The sequence below is a fragment of the Mya arenaria genome, chromosome 3 (assembly GCF_026914265.1).
Source record: "Mya arenaria isolate MELC-2E11 chromosome 3, ASM2691426v1".
Taxonomy (NCBI): Eukaryota; Metazoa; Mollusca; class Bivalvia; order Myida; family Myidae; genus Mya; species Mya arenaria.
In genome coordinates, this window is record NC_069124.1 from 61,726,885 (window position 1) to 61,752,927 (window position 26,043).

At 35.6% G+C, this 26,043-nt stretch overlaps 1 protein-coding gene across 1 annotated transcript in view; it reads right to left on the bottom strand.

Moving 5' to 3' along the window:
* Positions 1-25,729, bottom strand: part of LOC128228037 (alpha-aminoadipic semialdehyde dehydrogenase-like) — a 33,531-nt gene extending 7,802 nt beyond the window's left edge. The window contains exons 1-13 of the mRNA XM_052939071.1: positions 25,535-25,729; positions 22,319-22,372; positions 21,955-22,020; positions 11,156-11,236; positions 10,421-10,544; positions 9,066-9,198; positions 6,717-6,761; positions 4,900-4,977; positions 4,550-4,607; positions 2,715-2,796; positions 1,418-1,512; positions 1,024-1,108; positions 252-358 (exon numbers count right to left, since the gene is read on the bottom strand). Of these exons, the coding sequence (XP_052795031.1) occupies positions 252-358; positions 1,024-1,108; positions 1,418-1,512; positions 2,715-2,796; positions 4,550-4,607; positions 4,900-4,977; positions 6,717-6,761; positions 9,066-9,198; positions 10,421-10,544; positions 11,156-11,236; positions 21,955-22,020; positions 22,319-22,372; positions 25,535-25,720 (1,194 nt within the window). The 5' untranslated portion in view covers positions 25,721-25,729. The remainder of the gene's footprint in view (positions 1-251; positions 359-1,023; positions 1,109-1,417; positions 1,513-2,714; positions 2,797-4,549; positions 4,608-4,899; positions 4,978-6,716; positions 6,762-9,065; positions 9,199-10,420; positions 10,545-11,155; positions 11,237-21,954; positions 22,021-22,318; positions 22,373-25,534) is intronic.
* Between the last annotated feature and the right edge of the window lie 314 nt (positions 25,730-26,043).

Here is a 26,043-nt window from a genome sequence, read left to right on the forward strand (position 1 = left end):
TGATTGCACAGAATCTGTTTAGTAATAAGCTAAATACTTTATACTGATTAATAGTTATCATATTATTTTTTTTAACCACATATGGTTACATAATTGAAACCTCTAATGGCAAACTGACAGAAAAATATCAAGATTTATAGAATAGATATATAGAATATGATTCTTATATTGTTGAAACAACATGAAATTGATGTTTCATCATACATGTTTCCATTAACCCTAGAAGATGGCCAGACAGTTTAAGTCCTTACCTTCCCCCCACACTCAACCTTGCCGCCCTGTTTGATGGCCTCCTCTATAGCGTTCTTATAGGCCTCCACGGCAGCTGTGCTGTGTAGTGGCCCGTACAGGGTATCAGCTGGAACACACATGTGTAGACAAATGGTGAACATGCCGGAGATTCGTCATAAGGCAACTGTTTATCATTTTTTCATATTTTATAAGCTTCTATCCATTAATAGTTCTAAACCTTTTTTTTTAATTAAAAGGGAGGCATTTTGATAAAAATTTGAGAACAATTACGAGTTTTCATTATGATATATTGATGCTTTAAGTCTTATTTAATTTTCTAACACTTACAAGTTGTGATGTCAAGTGGAGTCATTTAAGTTATTAAGGGAAAAATATGTGGACACACAGATAGACAGACAGGGTGATTACATTTGGGCTCCAAAAAGTTTGCAGAGGCCATAGATAGAGACAAAATTCATGAACTTACTCAATAACACTTTGGTCCGATAATTGACAATTTACACCAGAATTCTTCAGATCTAAGACATAACACTAACAGAAAAGGACTAAATTTGTAAAAATATCTCAGACTTCATATCAAACATAAATTCCTTCCATAGCATTAATAAAAAAAAGAAATAATACTGTTGATATTTCAGATTTGCTGTCACCAAGAGAAAGGTAATATTAGATTTACAAAACTACCATCTAATCTGATATCTCATAAATGTCATTAATTAGTGATACAAATCCTCAGACAAAAAGTAATAAAACCTGAATAAAGATATTTACCTTCACAAGGGTCACCTATCCTCAACTGTCCGTAGGCTTTCACAAGTCGTGACACAACCTCATCATATACAGACTTGTGAAGAATCTGTAAAACGCCACATGTCAACAGCTTACAAATTTTATACAAAAAACTGTTTTGAAATGGCTAATTGTAGCAGTCAGTATATATTAAATAATTATAGAAAGTTTTGAAAGGTGCAAGGTATATAAGATGGACCATGAAAAACTGTACACATATACAAGACCTAGGGTACCTATTTACGTAAATTACATTCTGTGTAAGGATTTTTTATAAGCGTAATAATAGTAGCTAAAGAAACCAAAACTAGAACAAAATGTAAATGCTTTAAAACATTATCATAAAATATTATGCCACAAAAAGTTTAATAGGTACGAGTCTGCGTGTGGTGGTGCATCGTTGGCCTGCCGTCCCTGCACATGCGAACACAGATGCACGAACAACCATGTCGAGGTCTGCATCCTCGTTCACTGAAATCAGTCATACCCAAAGTGTTACCAATTAAGAATATGATTTTGAATTGATTGTGAATATCTTCGGCATTGAAGCTCTTTATTTGCCAGGCCAAAATCATTGAGATGCTCAGTTTTTATAATTGAAGAACGTTCAACAGTGAGATGTGAAACTGTAAAAATACTATAGGAGTGGTCATTCAATATGGAATTCATTACACAACAAGGCAGTTAAAAGGACGACTATATCCCCGCCATTGTTTTTAGTATATTTTGCTTTCTCGCAACCCGACTGATATATTGAATCTGACCAAAATTGTACACAACCACTGGTCAAGAGTTGGAATATAGGAAATACAAGTTGTTTGATATTCTTGAATATATGAACATATAATAAAGGATTTTTGTTCAAGTTATTCATACTGTGTGTAGTGTAGGTAAGATCAATGTCAAGGTTATTTTGGCTAAATAAAAGAAGGAAAATGAGTCCTTAATTTATAACATCGATGAAATAGCAAGCCTTCAATGCATAAGTAAGTCATAGCGCTGACACGAGCATGTATACTCTGACCTTTAAATGTCTCGTGTGACCTTGACCTTTGAGTTATGGAATCGGGTCAAGGTCACGGCATATCGTCTCAATGAGGACAACATTTGTACCAAGTAATATGGTAATCCAGCAATGCACAAGTTATAGCCCGGACACAAAATGTTACAGACAGACAGACGGACAAACTGATGGACCGACGGACTGACAGACGGACGAAGTGCATTCCTATTATCCCCTCCTCACTCTGTGGGATTAAATGACTAGAAATGTCATATTTTATAAATTCTACATTGAAAGACCAGGAATGTGATATTCTATAAATTCCTAACTAAATGACAAGAAATGTGATATTCTTTAAATTCCGTATTGAATGATTAGGAATGTGATATCCTATAAATTCCAGATTGAATGACCAGGAATGTGATATCCTATATTTACAATGTGAAATGCTTAAAACATTACAATTTATCGTGCATGTTTTCAACGCTTTTTATTCATGATGATACTTGAAAAGTTATTACAATGGTCAGATCTCAAAAATATATAATGCTACTTCATGAAGGCAACGTCATTTATGATATAAATGGTACTGCAACTATGTTACTTATAGTGACTCAGTTTCTGACAATGCAAGTTGTAACGAAGTATTTACGAAGCAAAGTTTTGTTACCTATGATGGCGTTGTTTCCACCGAGCTCTAGCAGAAACTTGCCGAACCTCTCTTGAACCATCATAGACACTTTGTGACCCACCTACAAACAAACAGAAATAAGTATGATATTGATGATGCGGTGAAATATTCTTATATTAAAAGTAAACAGCGTTACAAGAATGTCCATTGTTTAGTATTGGCTAGGAGCTTAAAACTGCAATTTCTTAACATTAACAAGTACAAGTTGTTACAGAGACAGCGTGCTCGAATGTTTCACAGCTTTAAAGTTTAAGGATTGCAAAGTTTTGGGTGAAACACACAAAAGCTTAACCAGTAAAAAATTAATAAAAAAACAACAACATTGTGCCATCATTAATTAGTGTATGACGTTGATGTCACTTCGTGTCTATGATTGTTTATTTATTTACTGATGAAGGCATGACGTTGACACAATCAGATTTTAAAATCCTTTGTGCGATTTTTTAAAATTAATTATTAACATTAAAATGAGCATAGCAAACACATGTCAATGCCTGTCGGTTATATATTTTAAACAAAAAGGTGCATTACTCTACAATTATTAAAGCAATAGTTATGGGCCTTACTGAAGACATGCTTTTGTCATTTCCAACATACATATCAAGTTTCATGTGAATATCTTGGAACTGTTTTTATTAATGGCCAGTGTTAAAAATTTGTGCATGATAACGCCGACGAATACACCTAGGCTGTGACAACACTTTGACTTTTTATTCATCCAAAGAAGATATAAGTAAAGGTTATTGCTATACAAAACCTTTTTCCAGGGAGATTTACAGGCAATGCAAAATACTCCACAAGATCATGTTATAAAGTAGAAGCTCTGAAATGGGTGACATTTGCATGTCAAAGCAAAGCATCTCTACATGTTGTACATGAAACTTATGTAACACTTATTAATGTCATGCTATTTGCTGTCTTACAATATTTATGAGGAACAACTCTTTTTTCATATAAAAATAAAGCCCAATACCAGTACTTATGGGAATCAGATTTTATCATGTAAGCCTGATTTCCACCTGGTATCTTGAGACGGTCCTTGTCAGACTGACATTTACTGTACATCATAAAATAGAACATTAACCTGAAAGCAGACATAACGCATTGTTATATTGTGGTATATTGCATCAGTATGGCTTTGGAGTTGAAAAAACAAAACCTCAGAGAATACTTGAAGGTGAAGGCAACTTTAAAGACAAGTCCGGTAATATGTGTTCTCTCTATAGTTGTGTAAAAATATGGCGAATGTACAGTTACCTAACAGACAGATGGGCATATCTGAATACAGGCTTGACATTGCTTCAGTGTTTTTATAAAGATGTTTTATTCTTGGTCTAGACTGCACTTAAGAGCACTCTTTGGTACAAAACATGCATAATGCTTACTGCTGGTAAACCCATAACTATAATTAACCCCCTATAATTAAAAAATATTAAAATTTATTTACTGTGTGAATTTAAGCTGCAAAATGAAGCAAAAAGTACTTTCATCTATTTTTGTAATGAAGCAATAACTTTTAATAAACCCTGACCAACATCCATCATTTGATTGTAAATTAACTTAAGTCATTATGTTGTCATTGCTCGATTAAGGTTGTTTTTTTTCCAAGTTTTTGAAAACTTTGCTTTGCAAACTAAGCAAATGTTTGCAGCTCTATATAAATAAGGCTCAGATGTACCAAAGAGCGCAATAAAGTGCAGTCAGAAACAAATGCTTACTGCTGACAATCATCCCACCAAACCTGCTAGCAGGCCAGGACTAAACATGCGTTTTTGGTTAAGCACATTTATCCTTGACAAAGGCACATTACATACCTGAGTACTGCCAGTGAAAGAGACCAGAGGTAGACGCTCATCCTTTGCCATTAATGTCCTTAAATTAACAATATCATACTGAAAACATCTTATATGGCTTGGGAAGAGATTCTATTTAATTAGTTAATTGTAAACTTTGTAAAAGCATGGAAAAGAAGTGCCAAATATTCAAGCAATAATAAGACCTTTTAATAAAAACATTCAACCGAGAAATTTTTAAGCAGTTCATAAACATAAAAAAGACATAAATTATGGCAAAAACTTTAAGCCAACAGAACATGTAAAACAGCTACAAACTTGGACCCTAGAAACTCTCCTTCAACAGTACAATGAGGGTTGTGAGTACATACCCAATGTCAGATCCTCCACACACAAGGGAGCAGATGGCTCCTGGAAGGCTGTTCTTCTCCAACACTGATGAGATCACTCTACAACACAACAGTTAATGTACTGCAGCAAATTGTATACCACTGCTTTATACTTTTGATTGAGCAAAGTCATCAAAAATGATTTTGTTTTGTCAATCTTTATCCGTTAACTGCTATTTACCAGTCAAAAGACTGAAATTATTGCTAACTCTTCTAAGGATAATCAATGGACAACTTATTAACCTCGTTATACAAATGGCTGAAGGTTACTTGAACTGTAATGTTTCAGACGTCATCACATGGAAATGTACAAAAATTAAAGAGGCTGCTACTTGCAGATGACTATTATATTACTGTATCTTGTAATTATTATGTCTGTAACACTTTTTTTGTAGCTGCTACTTGCAGACGTCTATTCTATCTTACAAATATTATTTCTGTAACACTTTTTATGTATATATTTTTAAAGAATTAGGAACAAATTTATTATATTTCAGTATCTGAAACATCAACTACTTCAATTTTTACTGTAGTGTAATTCACAGTCTTTATCAAGATTTCTAATTAACAAAAAAAAATTTTCTTCATAACTCTGCACAGCACGGCCACGGGCCTCCGTCCCTGTTGCGGGGACACGAGTCGACCAGTCCTGTTTAATTGTGCAAAAATACAACTCTACGCAGTGGATCACTGGCATTGCTTTGGCATGGACCAATAAACCATGGATTGGCAACTCTCATCTATGTTAATGCGATAATCTCACACTCGCGTGTGCAGCCGGATTTCATTTCGAGATCTTACCGGGTGGTCATTTTCGAAACGTCCGACATCGGCCGAATATATACATGAAGGAAAACATTAATTAAAATTGACTCAAATGCGTGGTACTTTCATTTGAGTTGATAATAGTCCAATTAAATTTGATTAAAATCACAGTTATTAATTATTAAGTAATAATTCTATAACAAACAAGGCATTATTAGCAGAGTTGGCGGAAATAACCAAAGATCGCCGTTAATCATCGATCAGAGATTCGGCGGAATTTTCTGATATTTGCCGAGCGCGCTTTAAGGATTGTGGGTAAATTATTATTTCTTATCGTTTTACCGATATGAGGCAGTTGCCAGTCCATGGTTTATAGGTCCGTGGTTTAGGTAAGTAAAAGATGAATATGATCTTATTCAAGGCCAGCAGTAAATATCATTTCCCTGACCCTGACAAGGTCACAGAAGAGCTTTAATTCCAAGATCAACATAGGTTTCTGTTTGATATACCAGTAATATAGTGTTTTCAGTTACATTAATCTCTTTCTCCTTTATTTTTGACATGAGAGGCAATAACAATTTGTTAGAAATCGTGATTGAATATAATCGAATATTCACTGATGGGCCCCTAAAATTGGGGATTATCAAGTATGATCATCCATTATTAAGATCTTGTATTGAGTCCTACCATCATAATAAATTATATCCAATGGATCCAGTAATTATTTTGACATTCAATATGAAAATTCGAAATTTTGAATTATATTAGGAACAGAAGTTCTGGAAATAATCAACTGTCAATTAAATGTGAAATTCAGCAAGAAGTGCACTTTCCATTATTTGCAATTTGATGATCAATTATGGTTGTGCCTTTAAATAATGAAATTTGTCTGGTTATCTAGTAATAGTTAGCATCTAATTTTGTTTGCTGGCAAGGAGCTTTTATTGCAGAAGGAAACAGCTTGGACAGCAGTGATGAATTAACTTGTAATTTGATCAATTTTACAACTGTAGAAGAAGTATAGGTAGACTTACTTGGTTATAGCGACACTGGTGAGGGGTGTGGAAGGCGCTCCCTTCCTAAAATGGATGACATTTAGATAGCATCAAGAACACACCTCTAAATCAATACATATCATGTGCTTCCTTTCCACAATACTTTTTACTCTGCATACAATATTTTGGATAAAAAACAACAACTTTCTGTGTTAATACAAGAAATATTTCATTGTTATAAGAAGATCTGTCGTAGGGCAGCACGCTTGACTCTACGTGGCTTTGTCTTAGAAATGAATACAATAATGATGTAACATGTTCCTGTTAAAAACAATTTTTTTTTTTAAATTAAATAAATAAACAAGACATGCTGCAATATGTCCTAAATCTTTAACACAATTTTAAGACAACCAGGGGCCATAATTTGTATATGAGATCATATGGAGTTATGCAACCTCATTGTTCGATGATCCTGGACAACTTTGTGAAGCCAACCCTGGTAAGAGTAGAAAAGCCTCCTAATTCTTCAAATTGTCAAGCTAAAAATGCATTTGCCACTATTTTACTCTAAACATTGTGTAAGATTTGCAAAATACAATTAAATCTAAATGAAAATGAATGTTTAATTTTATGACCTTTTGTAAACAAGATATCAAGATCATGAAAATGCATCTTCTTTGCAATTATAAGGCAACTGTCTTGAGAACATGTATTTTTCTTCCAATTTCTTAATATTGCTGCTGTCAATACCAAGAAATTAAGCCACTGTATGCTTCTCTTTTTATAAATGAAACTAAGTGGTTTTTAAAAAGTATTAAAATCAATATGGCATCTAACTGCATTTTTAATTAAAAATACCTTTATTGCTGTAAACTCAAATTTCTAAAGAAGACATGTCACAAGGTGTTGAAAACCAGGAGTTCAATCTGTGTGACCTTGACCTACAGACATTGGTCTTGCACAAAACACTCTGGCATTAAATGCTAAAAAAAGTGTGCCAAGTAATTGTCAAAAGAATCCAATGAATGGCCATGGGTCTTGTATGCCAGGAACCAGTTGCTCAAGGTTAACATATGTGTGAAATATTTTCAAAAACCTCTATTGCATGGCCAAGAAACAGCTGGACAAGCCAAAATCCAAGAATTTGGACCTATTACCCTTATGTGTGCTATCAACATTTGGCCTACTGATATTGGTCATGTAATAGAATTCTTATGGTGAACATTTTGTACCAATTCATTTTATGATCCCTGACTGCATGGCCCAGCAACAAGCAATTTTGAAAAATGAACTTTAAGTGTGACCTTGAATTTTGACCTACAGACATGGGTCATGCTAAAGACAAATACTGTCTTGTTAAACACACTGTGCATGGCCCATTATAGCCCAAACAAGCCAAATTACAGACATTGGTCAAGCACATGACAGTCAGGCTTTTCATGGTGAACAATTGTGCCAAGTTATTGTAAAAAAACCCAATGCATGGCCAAACTTTATCCTGGACAAGCGAACATACAAGGATCTTGACCAATAACCCTGAAGTGTGATCCCAACCTTTAGACATGGGTCTAACAAGCGGCACACCGTCTTGTCATTGTGAACATTTGTGCCAAGTTATTTTAAAATCCCCCTATGCATGGCAAAGTTAAGACCTGGACACAAATTTTGTTGAAGCAATCCTGCCCAGCTGGCCACACTCCTGCCAATCAACATACTATACTCTTAAAGCCTATGAGCAAAATTAATGATATGACAGGTTTATTGAAGTGTAATGGAACCAACATCAAACTGCATACAGAGTCTCACATCAAAATCAAGACACAGTTCATCAACATTTTTGACATTAGCTAGTATAGGGGACGTTGTAAAAACATCCAACAAACTAGTGTGTATGCATGTGTATATGTGCATGTATGTATACATACACGCTTGTGTATGAGTATGGGTTTATTTGTGAGCATTATTGTTTTTGTAAACATGTTTATCCTAACAAAATGCATAGAATTGTTGTATAGGTTGAGAATTTAGAACTGTGTGCTGATATATACTCTATGTGAAAAATAAATGAATATACTCCATGTGAAAAATAAATGAGAAAAAAAGATACATTTTTATGTTAAAAAACTTACTACCTAAAGTTGAATTACCTGTTGATTCTACATGTTCTACATTTGCTTGTTGCCTATTAGTTTTAAAATAGATTATCTTTATTCATTCATATGATTTTGGCATGCATTTATATACTTTAAGTAATATAATTATGTTTATAAGTTTATGAATATGTTTGGCATTAAATGCTTTGATTATTCCTAAAAAGCAACAACAACAAATCTTTTTTGACATATATCACAGGAACCACTACTTCATACATAGTAAGGCCACACCTACCACAGCATGCAGTTTCCGCAGACCATGGCAATGGCAGAGTTCCAGCCGTACACTGCGACAGGGAAGTTGAATGCTGTGATCACACCAACTACACCAAGAGGGTTCCACTGCTCCAGAAGGGCGTGACCCTTACCTGTAACACAACCGGGTACTGGATGTATTACAGTATACTTGGTTGTAGTAAGGCATATACAAAAGAAATGCATATGGATTAACAGTGATTTTTTCCTTGAAATTCTCTACAATTTACAGACTGTTTCCCCTTGCAGAAAAGTATCCATTAAGTTTAACTTGGCAGAATTTTACTAGTCCAAAATCTTGGACTTACTAGGCTTATTTTAAAAAGGTGGTTTCAAAAAATGGCAAGAAAAGTGGTTAAATAAATCAATTAGAAACAGTTCAGTTTGTCCCATATTTTACCGTCCCAAATATTGACGTGCCTCTCATTAATTAACATTAGGACTTAGCTTTCTCATAAGGTGTCTTTATTGTAGCAAATTCATTTCGCTGGTACTAAACTGAGATTACTGGAAAATGGTTTATTGGCATTAACTGCATACAGTTCATTTTTGTTTTTTTGTCTTTCTTACAACACATGAAATTCTAAGCCTTGCTAAGTCCATTAATGTTTCAAATGTCATCACGCATAGTTATGCCAGCTTTGTGAAGTCCCTATGGTCTATAACCTTTAAATAGCACCTTTATAAGGATTACTCTGGGAATAACACATCAGGAAAAAGGACAAATATACTTAAAACAAAACAAACAAGAGCTGTCACAGAGACAGCGCGCTCGACTTTTCAGCCGCTTTTCAGTGTGCCAAGGTGTGACGCCGACACCGACGCTTGGGTGAGTAGTATAGCTCTCCTTATTCTTCGAATAGTCGAGCTAAAAAAATTAAAAAATATGTCCCGACTTCACAACAAGGTTGAAAAAGTTATATCATGGTAACATTTTTTACAACAAATCCAAACACAACAACAAAAGACTATTCTAGACCCCTATGGTTAAGAAAAATTAACTACATTTAAAAAGTTGGAAATATTATTATAGATAAGTGTGAATTTGAAGCTGCAAAAGGAAGCAAAAAGAACTTTGAGCCATATTATGGCACTAAAACTTATAAAAACCATGACCAACAAGCATCATTTGATTATAAGTTTTTATGTTCTCATTACTCATTACTCATTGGGTAATTAACTAAATCTTTGCAAAGTAAGCAAATGTTTACAGCTCTCAACAATTAGTGTTTTTTTTCCAATTCTTAACATGGATATTAATCTCCACAGACATGTGATAGCCAAATGGGTAAAAGATTTTAAGGCAATTTCACACGGCCATAATACAAAACTTACGCTCAGATGGGAAGACATGACCAGCAAACATGCGTGAAAGGCCAACAGCGTAGTCGCACACATCGATATACTCCTGGACCTCCCCAACTCCCTCGCCCAGGATCTTTCCAACCTCTAGTGACTCCTGATAGCATTAAAGATGCAACAACTTATTAAGTTATACTAATTGACATAATATAAGCCATGGACAGCCAACAAATTCTAAAATCACTAAATAAGAGGACATTTATAATGTTATCAGTTATGTATAGGTCATTGTTGAAGTAATACATCTCTTTTTTATTCCTTTAAGTATACTGTAAAAACCCTATATGCAACCACCCCATTTTCACGACCCACTAATGAGACCAATTTTTTTATGACCTGATCGTTTTCTTCTTTAATACAAAGGTTGTATATCAAAAGAAAAACTGGCAACCCGTTATTCACATACCTAATCAGCACAAACTCAGTATTGAGACCACCCTGATATTAAGACCATTTTCTCAAAGTCCCATAGGTGGTCTGAATAGAGGGTTTTCAATGTACAAAGAACAGTATTTCAAATCCTTGTGACAACTTTTTATGGTAGGATATCATTTAAAATAGGTACGAATAGGTAATGATATGAGAAATAAACATAACCACTTGACTAATAAATAAAAGTTATAAACAAAGATGCTGATTAGCGAAGGGACTCCTAGACTTCTAAAAGATAAGTAATTGATTAAATACGATAATAAGTTGTGTTAGTACCATTCTTCCCAGTAAGTCTATTTTGTCCCTCAAGGCCTGACCAATCTGCCTCACAATTTCTCCCCGCTGTGGAGCAGGTACCTGTCAACAAAGAAAACATGGTAACATGGTCATACAACAGTGCGTTTTTCTCAACAATTGAGGAATATGACAAGGGTCTTTCAGAATGCCAAAATGTGTCATTTTCACTTATATTGAGAATAACAAATTTTCCTAGAAATGAATGCAAATGCTTTAACACAATGGACAGAAAAGATATAAGAAGGTGATTAAGTTTGATTATTTAAGAATCTACCAACTCTTTAATAGTTTAAGGGTCATCTAGGAAAAAATATGATTTCAAATTTCAGCCAAATTGTTCAGGAAAAAAACCCACAGGGCACAAATAAGAGCAGTCAGCAAACCGAATCAATTGTCTTTTGTTGTTGTTTTCAGTTGAACAAGGAACGTAACAGGACAAATGGTAAAGCCCGAGTTACAAGCCTAGTTATACATGAGTAGATCTTGCATTTGAATCAATTAAATGAGTAATGGCTAATACAGTGTGCGACATTAACGGTAGCCAGATCACCGTGGAGACAAAAAATTGACCCGGGTTACGAAAAAAATCGCTTAAGATAGCCCGACTGGCATTACAATCATCGCGCTAACAGTTGCCGGCACTAATAACATTCCAACTCCCAGACAGTTGTCATATTATTCCTTTCTTTAAACCATATAAGGTACTCAAGATGTGTTTTTTTTGTTAACCTGTGGGCTATGGAAATCTGGCTCGGGCTACAGAAATCTCAAAGTCTGTAGCCCCATTGGCTACCAGGTCAAAAAGGTTAATTTCGCACACTGCTAATACAAAGTTCAGGTTTTGGCATTATGACAACAATGATGCGAATAACGCCAACAACAAGGCTATCAATACCCAGACCTTTTTCATTAAAAAAACCCACAACAAACTCTGTGGAGACAAAAAAATAAAATAATAATCGCAATTCATGAAGGAAAATAATGAACTATACGCCTTATATGAGATTCAAGAATGTCTAATATTCTCTAAAGATTTTACTTTAGTGTTATCTAGTAATTATGCTGACATATTTCATCGAGAAGGCATTTTGACCCGTTAACATTGCAATGCTTGCTGGGCTTAACTTTTGGGTTGGTATTTCCTAACAAAATCAAGGCAAAATATATATATGCACCAGCAGTTATTGAACCAGGGACAAAACAATGCATCAATTTCTTTCATTATTGATAATGATTCAAAATGTGATTAACTTAATTCAAACAGAAATTTATAATAGGCTGTACCTAAATATTAAGAGATAAAGGAATAAAGAAACATAATTTACTATGACCAAATTACATAAAGAGTTTCGTTGTGTTGTATTTTGGTTTTCCAATGAGCAATCAATTTCATTTTAGACACCAAAGCTCAATTATATTGAAAAAGCATGCAGTTTGGAGACAACAGACCCCAATTTATTTTTCCAAAAAACACCACTCCATCATCTTTTCCTAATATAATATTTTCGAATATATCTTCCTATTCCAAGAACACTATTTCTGGAGGCACTCTGTAACAGAACATTGGATGCATTTAATCATTTCACTTGATGCATTGCTCTTGTTTATGGCAGATCTGATGGATTAACTAAATGTTTCCCTAGATCAGCTTAAAACTGGAAAAATATTACAGATAGTACAGGCGCTGTTAATGACCCAAGTTTTGAACAAAGCTTGTTTTAACCTTCTTATTTTCATTTAAGCTTTTACCAAACCTATTATAAATCTAGTTTTGACCACTGCTGGCACCCACACTATCATGTTCTTTCAGCTTAGTTTCAACCACAGCTAGTACCAACCCTATCATGTGTTTAGTTTTCACCACAGCTAGTACCAACCCTACTATGTGTCTAGTTTTCACCACAGCTAATACCAACCCTATTATGTGTCTAGTTTTCACCACAGCTAATACCAACCCTATCATGTGTCTAGTTTTCACCACAGCTAATACCAACCCTACTATGTGTCTAGTTTTCACCACAGCTAATACCAACCCTACTATGTGTCTAGTTTTCACCACAGCTAATACCAACCCTATTATGTGTCTAGTTTTCACCACAGCTAGTACCAACCCTATCATGTGTCTAGTTTTCACCACAGCTAATACCAACCCTACTATGTGTCTAGTTTTCACCACAGCTAATACCAACCCTATTATGTGTTTAGTTTTCACCACAGCTAATACCAACCCTATCATGTGTCTAGTTTTCACCACAGCTAATACCAACCCTACTATGTGTCTAGTTTTCACCACAGCTAATACCAACCCTATTATGTGTTTAGTTTTCACCACAGCTAATACCAACCCTACTATGTGTCTAGTTTTCACCACAGCTAATACCAACCCTATCATGTGTCTAGTTTTCACCACAGCTAATACCAACCCTAATATGTGTCTAGTTTTCACCACAGCTAGTACCAACCCTATCATATGTCTAGTTTTCACCACAGCTAATACCAACCCTATCATGTGTCTAGTTTTCACCACAGCTAATACCAACCCTACTATGTGTTTAGTTTACCACAGCTAATACCAACCCTATTATGTGTCTAGTTTTCACCACAGCTAGTACCAACCCTATTATGTGTCTAGTTTTCACCACAGCTAATACCAACCCTACTATGTGTCTAGTTTTCACCACAGCTAGTACCAACCCTATTATGTGTCTAGTTTTCACCACAGCTAATACCAACCCTACTATGTGTCTAGTTTTCACCACAGCTAGTACCAACCCTATTATGTGTCTAGTTTTCACCACAGCTAGTACCAACCCTATCATGTGTCTAGTTTTCACCACAGCTAGTACCAACCCTACTATGTGTCTAGTTTTCACCACAGCTAGTACCAACCCTATCATGTGTCTAGTTTTCACCACAGCTAGTACCAACCCTACTATGTGTCTAGTTTTCACCACAGCTTATACCAACCCTATTATGTGTCTAGTTTTCACCACAGCTAATACCAACCCTATTATGTGTCTAGTTTTCACCACAGCTAGTACCAACCCTATCATGTGTCTAGTTTTCACCACAGCTAGTACCAACCCTATTATGTGTCTAGTTTTCACCACAGCTAATACCAACCCTATCATGTGTCTAGTTTTCACCACAGCTAGTACCAACCCTACTATGTGTCTAGTTTTCACCACAGCTTATACCAACCCTATTATGTGTCTAGTTTTCACCACAGCTAATACCAACCCTATTATGTGTCTAGTTTTCACCACAGCTAGTACAAACCCTACTATGTGTCTAGTTTTCACCACAGCTAGTACCAACCCTATTATGTGTCTAGTTTTCACCACAGCTAGTACCAACCCTATCATGTGTTTAGTTTTCACCACAGCTAGTTCCAACCCTACTATGTGTCTAGTTTTCACCACAGCTAGTACCAACCCTATTATGTGTCTAGTTTTCACCACAGCTAGTACCAACCCTATCATGTGTCTAGTTTTCACCACAGCTAGTACCAACCCTACTATGTGTCTAGTTTTCACCACAGCTAATACCAACCCTATTATGTGTCTAGTTTTCACCACAGCTAGTACCAACCCTATCATGTGTCTAGTTTTCACCACAGCTAGTACCAACCCTATTATGTGTCTAGTTTTCACCACAGCTAGTACCAACCCTATTATGTGTCTAGTTTTCACCACAGCTAGTACCAACCCTATCATGTGTCTAGTTTTCACCACAGCTAGTACCAACCCTATTATGTGTCTAGTTTTCTCCACAGCTAATACCAACCCTACTATGTGTCTAGTTTTCTCCACAGCTAATACCAACCCTACTATGTGTCTAGTTTTCACCACAGCTAATACCAACCCTATTATGTGTCTAGTTTTCACCACAGCTAATACCAACCCTACTATGTGTCTAATTTTCACCACAGCTAATACCAACCCTATTATGTGTCTAGTTTTCACCACAGCTAATACCAACCCTACTATGTGTCTAGTTTTCACCACAGCTAATACCAACCCTACTATGTGTCTAGTTTTCACCACAGCTAATACCAACCCTACTATGTGTTTAGTTTACCACAGCTAATACCAACCCTATTATGTGTCTAGTTTTCACCACAGCTAATACCAACCCTACTATGTGTCTAGTTTTCACCACAGCTAATACCAACCCTATCATGTGTCTAGTTTTCACCACAGCTAATACCAACCCTACTATGTGTCTAGTTTTCACCACAGCTAGTACCAACCCTATCATGTGTCTAGTTTTCACCACAGCTATTAGGCCACTACTTTTATATAAATTGGTTTACAAAACCGGCGGGTCTAATTTTCCGAAAAGTACAAAAAAAATAAAAAATGAATTTCACTAATTTTTCAAAATTATTTTCACGACCGTATTGACTTTGGTGCGAAACGAAAGAAAAACGCACAGATAAGAATACGAATGCAGTAGATCTCGACTGGTTTGTTGTTCCGTGGCCGTATTTGCCAATTTATAGTGATAGCATGTGAGCCAGTCAACTGTTATGGCAGCGCCGATTGCAATGGCGGAATTGACGATAGCAGTCATTCTTTGTATGAAATAATTAATTAAAATATGCAGGAGTTGTTAAAATAACAATAGCAATAAACATTGGCAAATTTAACAGCCGACACAAACAATAACTGTCACGTGATTGTTGTTATTCCCCGCCAATTTAGGTCATGAAAATATTGTTGTTTATAGATAAAAAATAAAATTGTCAGCGGCTGCCATCGAATTAGTAGACACAAATATCTGTAAATTATGTGTGAGAAAAACATTTTATAACATTTTATGGTTAAATATCAAATAACAGTGCACTAAGTGTGAACTAAGTGTGAGTGGTGAAATCGAAAGTAAAAATTTTTAAGTTGATACCGGTGACCTAATTTCACAAGTTCGGTCGATGGTGTTTATGGATTTAAAATCACAAAATGGTTTGGAAATACTTGTTATTGAGTCAATGTAAAGCTTGTGTTTATTCTAGATTACATGTTTATTCATGTTTGGGTCAATAGTAGAGTAAAAACAATGAAAGAGTTGAACACATGTCTCAATGACATTTTAATACTAATGCCAGGAGTTGTGTGCAAAACATTTAGATAAAACAACACGGAAAACTATTTTGAATAAGTCCATTTCAATTTGTAATTAACTTGATATTTCACTATAAATGAGATTTGTTGTTGTAACCAAGGAATACTCTTTAAAATGAAAATAAACAAGCATGAAGTATAGATGCCCTGTGAACTCGTGTATAGGCAAAATGGTGGAGTTGGGAGAAGATGAAAATATCCGATACATAATTATGGATTTCTCTGTTACTATCATTGGTACATAAAGTTAAGTCACATGCTAGATTTATTATTTTGTTATGTGATTTTTATGTACTGATGTGGTAATTTGCTGCAAGATTTGAATTTGAAATGGATTTGGTGAACATCCCATGGTAAATATCCCGGTCCGAAAATATCCGAACTTAGCATGGATCGGGTTACACATAACTAGGACCCACCATGGTAAAGGTTATTAAAACTCAAATCTAGGTCTAGTTTGGTTTTTAGTTTTTCAGGAATTGCTTTCACAATGTTAAAGCTCAAATGTCTTCATAAAATGTTACTTTCTTATTTACAAAATTGGTAATTATTTCACGTTATTGGCATTTTCCAATATTGAAATAACTGAAACAATGTTTAGAAAATATTATGTATTGTTTTAATACAGTGCAATTTTTTGTATTTTAATGCGTAAAATTGCCTTCTCTTTTTTCAATTTAATATTGTTCAGTTTAGTGTTCTGCATTCACTTTTGCTTTAGCATACCCTTGAAGCTTAACAAATGTCTTGCTGAGTGATATTCAATGTATCTTTGATAAAACGTGTAGTTTATACATGTAAACATGTTTTATAGTCAATTTCATTGATGTTTTATATGCACAGTATGTAAGATTTAAACGGTGTGTTTAATTAGAACTTTGAAACTTTGAGTGTATTAAAACATGCATTAATAGCAGTTTAAAAATTTAAAATGTCATGTAAATGATATAAATTTTCAATGTTTTTATGTTGTTCTCTGATTTTTACCCTTTAAGAGTATGTTTTGTGACTTTTTTCCTTTTTTTTCTTCTTTTTTTTCGACCGCCCGGTGGACATTTTCCCCAAAAATTCTTGTAAACCAAAAAATAAAAAAGGAGTGGCCTTACCAACCCTATCATGTGTCTAGTTTTCACCACAGCTAATACCAACCCTACTATGTGTATAGTTTTCACCACAGCTAATACCAACCATATTATGTGTCTAGTTTTCACCACAGCTAGTACCAACCCTATCATGTGTCTAGTTTTCACCACAGCTATTACCAACCCTATTATGTGTATTATGTGTTTAGTTTTCACCACACCTTGTACCCACCCTAATTATTATGTGTCTAGTTTTCACCACACCTAATACCCACCCTAATAACTATGTGTCTAGTTTTCACCACACCTAATACCCACCCGAATTATTATGTGTCTAGTTTTCACCACACCTAATACCCACCCTAATTATTATGTGTCTAGTTTTCACCACACCTAATACCCACCCTAATTATTATGTGTCTAGTTTTCACCACACCTAATACCCACCCTAATTATTATGTGTCTAGTTTTCACCACACCTTGTACCCACACTATCATGTGTCTAGTTTTCACCACACCTAATACCCACCCTAATTTTTATGTGTCTAGTTTTCACCACACCTAGTACCTACCCTATTAATAATGTGTCTAGTTTTCACATCACCTGATACCAACCCTATCATGTGTCTAGTTTTAATTAGAGCTACAGTGAAACTGCGTTCCCTCGAGAACCGACGTTCCCTTGAGGTCTGAGCTTGGTCCAGAACTTTTTTCCTTCTATTTTCATATAAAATATACCCACGCTGCATCGAAACATAATTACGTCGAGCAGTCGAGCAATATCCTCGGTCCCAAGTACACAAATGGTGCACAAAACCATATGGCTCCCTCGAGGTCATAATTTCACACTTTTTCCCGAACGCGTGTTCAAAAATAAACAAACAATTGCTAGTTGTTAAAATTTCCGCAAGTTGTAAAAATTGCAATGACAGCTGAAAGGCAATTTGATAAGGTGTAAAAAAACGTTTATCACTGTTAACGCATGATCGATATTAGTTGATATGGGCATTTGAGATCATAATTATGAGAAGTTAATGACGAGAAGTTAACTGTGAGAACTTTACGAAACCGACAAGATGCGCAAATCAACAACCCTTGATTTTGCGAAACTTAATTCTAACTAATGCCACAATATGTACTGTCATTCAAATTTTGCTTGTTACGAAAATGTGTTTTTTTTTGTTAAAATAAACATTTCTATTTATTGTTTTATCTCTTGCGTTTTACATTTAGTTTACGACAGCCTTTGAACATATAAGCGATTTCCACAACGCAACATATAATTGGTGTCTTTGTAAACAGTCTGTTGACGACTTCAAACTTAAAATACACTGAAAGATATTTCATATCAAACTGGAAAATTGAAAATCGAGTCGTTCGAAACATCGGTTCCCTCGAGGTTTTGGCTCGGTCCCTGGCGACCTCGAGCGATCGCAGTTTTACTGTAGTACCCTACCCATTATGTGTCTATTTTCAACCAGAGCTAGTACCCACCCTATTATGAGTCTAGTTTTCACCACAGCTAGTACCCACTCTACTATGTGTATAGTTTTCACCACAGCTAGTACCAAACCAATCATGTGTTTAGTTTTCAAAACAGGTAGTACCCACCCTAGTATGTGTATAGTTTTCACCACAGCTAGTACCAAACCAATCATGTGTTTAGTTTTCAAAACAGGTAGTACCCACCCTAGTATGTGTCTAGTTTTCACCACAGCTAGTACCCACCCTACTATGTGTATAGTTTTCACCACAGCTAGTACCAAACCAATCATGTGTTTAGTTTTCAAAACAGGTAGTACCCACCCTAGTATGAGTCTAGTTTTCACCACAGCTAGTATCCACCCTACTATGTGTATAGTTTTCACCACAGCTAGTACCAAACCAATCATGTGTTTAGTTTTCAAAACAGGTAGTACCCACCCTAGTATGTGTCTAGTTTTCACCACAGCTAGTACCCACCCTGCTAGTACCCACCCTATTATGTGTTTATTTTAACCAGAGCTAGTACCCACCCTAGTATGTGTCTACATTTTACCACAGCTAGTACCCACCCCGTCATGTGTTTATTTTTTACCAGAGCTAGTACCAACCCTATTATGTGTCTATTTTTAACCAGAGCTAGTACCAACCCTATTATGTGTCTATTTTTCACCACAGCTTGTTCCCATCCTATTATGTGTCTAGTTTTCACCACAGCTAGTACCCACCCTTTCATGTGTCTAGTTTTCACCACAGCTAGTACCCACCCTTTCATGTGTCTAGTTTTCCCCAAAAGCTGGTACCCACCCTATAATGTGTCTAGTTTTCACCACAGCCCAAACCCACCATATTATGTGCCTACTTTTCAACTCTGCTAGTACCCATCCATTCATGTGTCTATTTTTTATCAAAGCTTGTTCAAACCCTATCATGTGTCTAGTTTTCCCCAAAAGCTGGTACCCTCCCTATAATGTGTCTAGTTTTCACCACAGCCCAAACCCACCATATTATGTGCCTACTTTTCAACTCTGCTAGTACCCATCCATTCATGTGTCTATTTTTTATCAAAGCTTGTTCAAACCCTATCATGTGTCTAGTTTTCCCCAAAAGCTGGTACCCTCCCTATAATGTGTCTAGTTTTCACCACAGCTGGTACAAACCCTGTCATGTGTCTAGTTTTCACCACAGCATGTACCCACTCATTCATGCGTCAAGTTATCACCAAAGCTTGTACAAACCCTGTTGTGGGTCTAGTATTCTACAAAGCTTGTGTCCAACCTATCATGTGTCTAGTTTTCACCACAGCTAGTACCCACCCAATCACGTGTTTAGTTTTCACCACAGCTAGTACCCACCCAATCATGTGTTTAGTTTTCACTGCAGCTAGTACCCACCCAATCATGTGTTTAGTTTTCACCACAGCTAGTACCCACCCAATCATGTGTTTAGTTTTCAACACAGCTAGTACCCACCCAATCATGTGTTTAGTTTTCACCACAGCTAGTACCCACCCAATCATGTGTTTAGTTTTCACCACAGCTAGTACCCACCCTATTATGTGTCTAGATTTTACCACAGCTAGTACCCACCCCGTCATGTGTTTATTTTTTACCGAAGTTAGTACCCACCCTTTAGTGCCTTGTTAAATACATAAATTTTGCCCCACAGCTTTTAACACCCTTTTGATGACCTAGTTTTGACCACATCCTGTTTCCATTTTATTGTTGATCTTGTCTTGACCACAGCACTGCTATATTAGTGACCTAGGTTTGACTGCAGCTAGTTCCCCCTCAAGCATTGTTTTTGTTTTCACTAGTAAGTGTCCTACCTTTACTGGACTTAGTTATGATAACAGCTACTTATCACTGTTTAATTATCATCATTCTGTAAACGAATAAGAAGAGCTGCAGTGTTTTTTCACCGCACAGATCTAGTTATGTCAACAGCTAGTACTTGCCCTGTCACAGACCTAGTTACGACCATAGCTAGTTCTTGCCTTTTCAATAACATACCTATGGCCACAGCTAGTACTTTATATCCTGTCACTGACCTAGTTATGACCACATCTAGTACTTGCCCTGTTAATGACCTAGTTATGACCACAGCTAGTACTTGTCCTGTTAATGACCTAGTTATGACCACAGCTAGTATTTGCCCTGCCACTGACCTAGTTATGACCACAGCTAGTATTTGCCCTGTTAATGACCTAGTAATGACTGCAGCTAGTATTTGCCTTGTTCATGACCTAGTAATGACCACAGCCAGTATTTGCCTTGTTCATTACCTAGTAATGACCACAGCCAGTATTTGCCTTGTTCATTACCTAGTAATGACCACAGCCAGTATTTGCCTTGTTCATTACCTAGTAATGACCACAGCCAGTATTTGCCTTGTTCATTACCTAGTAATGACCACAGCCAGTATTTGCCTTGTTCATTACCTAGTAATGACCACAGCCAGTATTTGCCTTGTTCATTACCTAGTAATGACCAGGGCTTGTATTTGCCCTGCTACTGACCTAGTTATGACCACAGCCAGTATTTGCCTTGTTCATTACCTAGTAATGACCACAGCCAGTATTTGCCCTGTGAATGACCTAGTAATGACCACAGCTTGTATTTGCCCTGCCACTGACTTAGTTATGACCACAGCTTGTACATGCCCTGTTAATGACCTAGTTATGACTGCAGCTAGGACTTGCCCTGTAAATGACCTAGTCATACCCAGAGCTAGATTTTTCGCTTTCACTGACATTGTTATGAACAGAAATAGAACTTGCACTGTCACTGACCTAGTAATGACCACACCTAGTATTTATCCCGTCATTGACCTACTTATGACCACAGCTAGTACTTGCACTGTCCCTTACCTAGTAATGACCTCAGCTTATACTTGCCCTGTCCCTAACCTAGGAATGAGCACAGCTAGAACTTGCACCATCACTGACCTAGTAATTACCACAGCTAAAATTTATCCCATCACTGACTTAGTTATGACCACAGCTAGTACTTGCCCTGTCGCCAACCTATTTATAACCACAGCTAGTATTTATCCTGTCAGTGACCAACTTTTGACCTTAGCTAATACCCACCTCTGCCCAGATCTGCCACGCCTCCCTGGCTGCCTTCACAGCTTTCTCATAGTCTTTAGAGTTACCCTGGAAACAAAAGTCAATATATCATCATACTTTTGCAATTCACTCAAGTCCAGTTCTAGATCCTGGGTTTGATTCACATTTTAAGTTTTATAATTAAACTGTGTTATTTAACATTAATATAATTACATTCCATACAACACTTGAGCGACTAGATAAATCTAAAATATGTATAAAACAATATTGACAAGGCAATTAATAAGGAATCATAATTAATGTTACAGACAATGATTTTTTTACACTGATGAAGCATAACCATTTGTAACTCAATAACTGCACTATAAAATGTCAGTATACACACCTGAGTGACCTTGGCAATAGGCTGGTTTGTAGTTGGAGAATAAGAAGTCACAACCTGAAACACAACAATAACTTAACTGTAAAACATGCAGATACATGTATTCATAACATAAATTTGGCTTGATTATTTGTTGAAATAATTGCAGCTCCAAATACAGAGGGTCAGAAAGTTTTTATTTAAACTCTATTAGAGAGACCTAATTTAATATCAGTTAAAACCTTAAACCCTTTAACAACATGAAATGTCTCCACTCAGCTGTAAGCTGATATTAATCTCTATTGAGACTTTTTCCTGCTTTCAAACCAGCACTGGCATCCTGTCCCTTTTAGGAGGTCAATACAGTGTGACTCTGGTGGGGCTAAGACCATTATCTCTTCCATAAGAGGAAGACAAATATTAATGTAAACACTAAAGCTTTGGTGTGTGCATTGTGCCATCTGGATAAAACATTTTGAGATTGAGATGTGTCCGACTGGCTCAACAAATAATAAAACAGTAAAATTGAAAACAATATGTTCATGCAAAAAAACCCAGCTTTGATGGGTGTATTGGGACCGGACGAACACACAGGTATTTTCGAGAAATGTACTTTTTTTAGGATACTCCCATGCAATTTTAGTACCTGAAACCCAGTGGTTGAAATTAGCACAAGCCTGCCACTGGTAAAATGTCTTTCAGGCTTGCTCAAATTCAGAATTTTATATATCAGGGCTTGTTCAAAAATTTGATGCCAAGCAATAGTATAAGCATTCGGGCTTGTTCATCCAAAAGTCTAATTTCGATGACTGGGTACCCACAAATGCAGCAACACCATCTAATTTTTTGGTGCTTTAGAGTGTTTTACATCAGCCTTATCCCCTATTGCTAGTTGAAAACAAATAAAAGGTTTCTTTGCAATGCGCAACTGTTTTTTATAGATGACATTCCCCTTACTTAATGATTGAGCTCACATGAACAGAGACATTTTTTCATTTGACCAAAAAAAAAGATATTCAAAACTGTACTTGATTCATATGACATAGTTACTTTTATATGTCATGCTTATTTTAACATTGTCATAATTGTGAAATAATATATTGCAGGCGGCAGAATTGATGATTTGCGTTCACGGCTTGTCTTAAATAATAGATGTGTTATACGGGATTCTTCCAATTCCTAACGTCTAAACAGGTTTGTGCAAAAACAAGGGGGTTTTGAAAAATATTGATATTGTATTGAACAAAGAATTTTATGTTTGAAATAGATAAAGGTTTATATTTATAATTTCCGTGTAAGTGCAAAGATATTTTGCACAAAACAAGCATTAAATGCATTAAAACACTGGGTATTTCCTTTACAATAAAACGAAACTTGACTGACACAGACAACAATTATGCCAAGCATAACAACTCAACCATATCAGGCAAGCTTCAAGATAGACCTCTTAAATACCATCATAACCATTCGCCCATGGCTGAAGTGTTCCAATTGTTGTAAAACTGTGAACAGCAGCCTTGCAGGTGCCCTTCTAGTTCTGGCTTCCATAACTTTAATGTTGATATTATTTTTTTTATGTTTTCTACACATTAAAGTTATGGCGTAACCCCCATACCAAAGTCAAACAGAATCAACTAAGTATGATGATGCAATTGAATGACTGCAATCACATGACCATGATGACATCAATGGATTCTATTTACAGCATCGGATTACATTGTTCATTTAGTTGAAAACAATTGCAATAAGGTTGAAAATACCTTTTGATGAGTAAAAACAATTAATTTATTCCAAATTTGTTATTAGTTATTTACTAATTATTTGAAATAGAAAAATAACAGCAAAATAAACACTTCATTTGTGAGATCAAATGGGTATTTTCTGAAAATCTTGTTATCACGTGATTAAATTTGAACACAACTATGACCTACATGTAGTTAAAGCTGCACTCTCACAGATTAACCGTTTTTACAACTTTTTTATTTGTTGTCTTGGAAAAAGCAAAATTTTGCGTAAATATCTGCAAACCAATGATAAAAGATTGCTGACCAAAGATCAGATCGCAAATTTGCATATTTCCGTTCGAAAATCAATGTTTTATGGCTTAAACCGAACGGTTTAAGAAAAATGCTTTAAACATTAATTTTAACCTTAAATATAACGATCTGTGATCTAATTTTTTGTCAGCAGTCTTTTATCACTGGTTTTCATGGATTTTCGCAAAAACTGGCTAGTTCCAAGACAAAAAATAAAAAAGTTGTCAAAACGTTCAATCTGTGAGAGTGCAGCTTTAACCCTTAGGCTGCTGATGGCGATTTTAAAGGCTTTGCAAACAGCTTGGAACCAGACCAAACACTGAGTAACTCGGCGCCTGGTCAGGTTCCAAGCTGTTTGCCACTCAGTCAATATATCCCCACAGTTTTAAGTAAATTGAAAGAAATTTACATGTACAATAAACCAGACGACTTTTTTGAGCAGACGACAATTTACACAGCATGCAAAGGGTTAAGGAATGCTTATAATCGGATTTATTGAAACAATCTATAGAGTTTTTTTGGTTTTGAAAATGTGTTTGTGAACTACATTTTATTTCATTTACCTGAGGATATAGTTATTTTGTCTGTACAATGCATACAAGTGAAATAACAGCGTGACATAAAAATGTCACGAATTCTGGTAGGGTTTGGATACGGTGTTCTCTTCAGCGAACACGTCCCAAAAGGTAATATATAACGTGTTCGCTGAAGTTCTTCAGCTAGTGCCCTTCATGTATATACATAATTATGTTTTGACAGTATGAAATGAAGAAAAACACATCAAACTAATAATAATTCGTTGGATATGTATTTTTTGTGTATGGAACTACATGTAATATAAAAGAATTTGCCATATCAAAAATCGTAAATAAAATCTGGCAATAAGGTTAAAAAACAAAACTTATATATTCCTCAGCATTCTGCAAATTAATAAATGTTAGTGGGAAATAGCCGGACACACCTTCCTTGTTTGACCTTGACCCTGTTATCAATATCAAAACAAATTTTCCTTTAGAAAAAAATGACATTTTAAGAGTGACATGCAAAAATATAATTTGATTTAAAACCATCCAATTTTAATTAGTGTTTGATATTCATTTCAGGTGTTATTTCTTCTCAGAAAACAAACTTATATTTTTTTTATAAAAGCTGGTTGGGTTTTACATGTAGTTGAACCGCCAGTTGAACCAAATCCAAAATTTACCTCTCCGTTTCCGAGCCATTCTCCGCAAAAGACACCTTTGTTGTCCACATCAAGCCCAAGGTCTTTCAACCAGGAGTATTTCGGGTCTTGAATCAAGTAAGAAGACATCCTGACACTCGCTGCAAATACGTGTTTTTGGGTTAAATTGTTGCTAAACCGTGCAGCAAATTTCAGCAAAGTAGCCATACCGGTGATGGGTAGAATAAAATTGTTTGTGGAAAACTAACTGTTTGAGGCTATAGCCTACTAACTTTTGTATGTAGACCTATTCGAAACTACTCGGACATTTTCCATCGAAAACAACATCGGATTATATATTTAACCGCGCTGCAAGTACATGTAGATCGCGTAGTAATTTCAATTTAGAAGTTAAACTAAATGACTTTTCTCTTGGGAATCTTAATTATTTATGCAATAATACACGTCCTTTGCAATCAATTTAAATTTGGTAATATAAACTAGACTTTAAATCACTACAAATAATTAATACTATTATTTAAAATTTTACG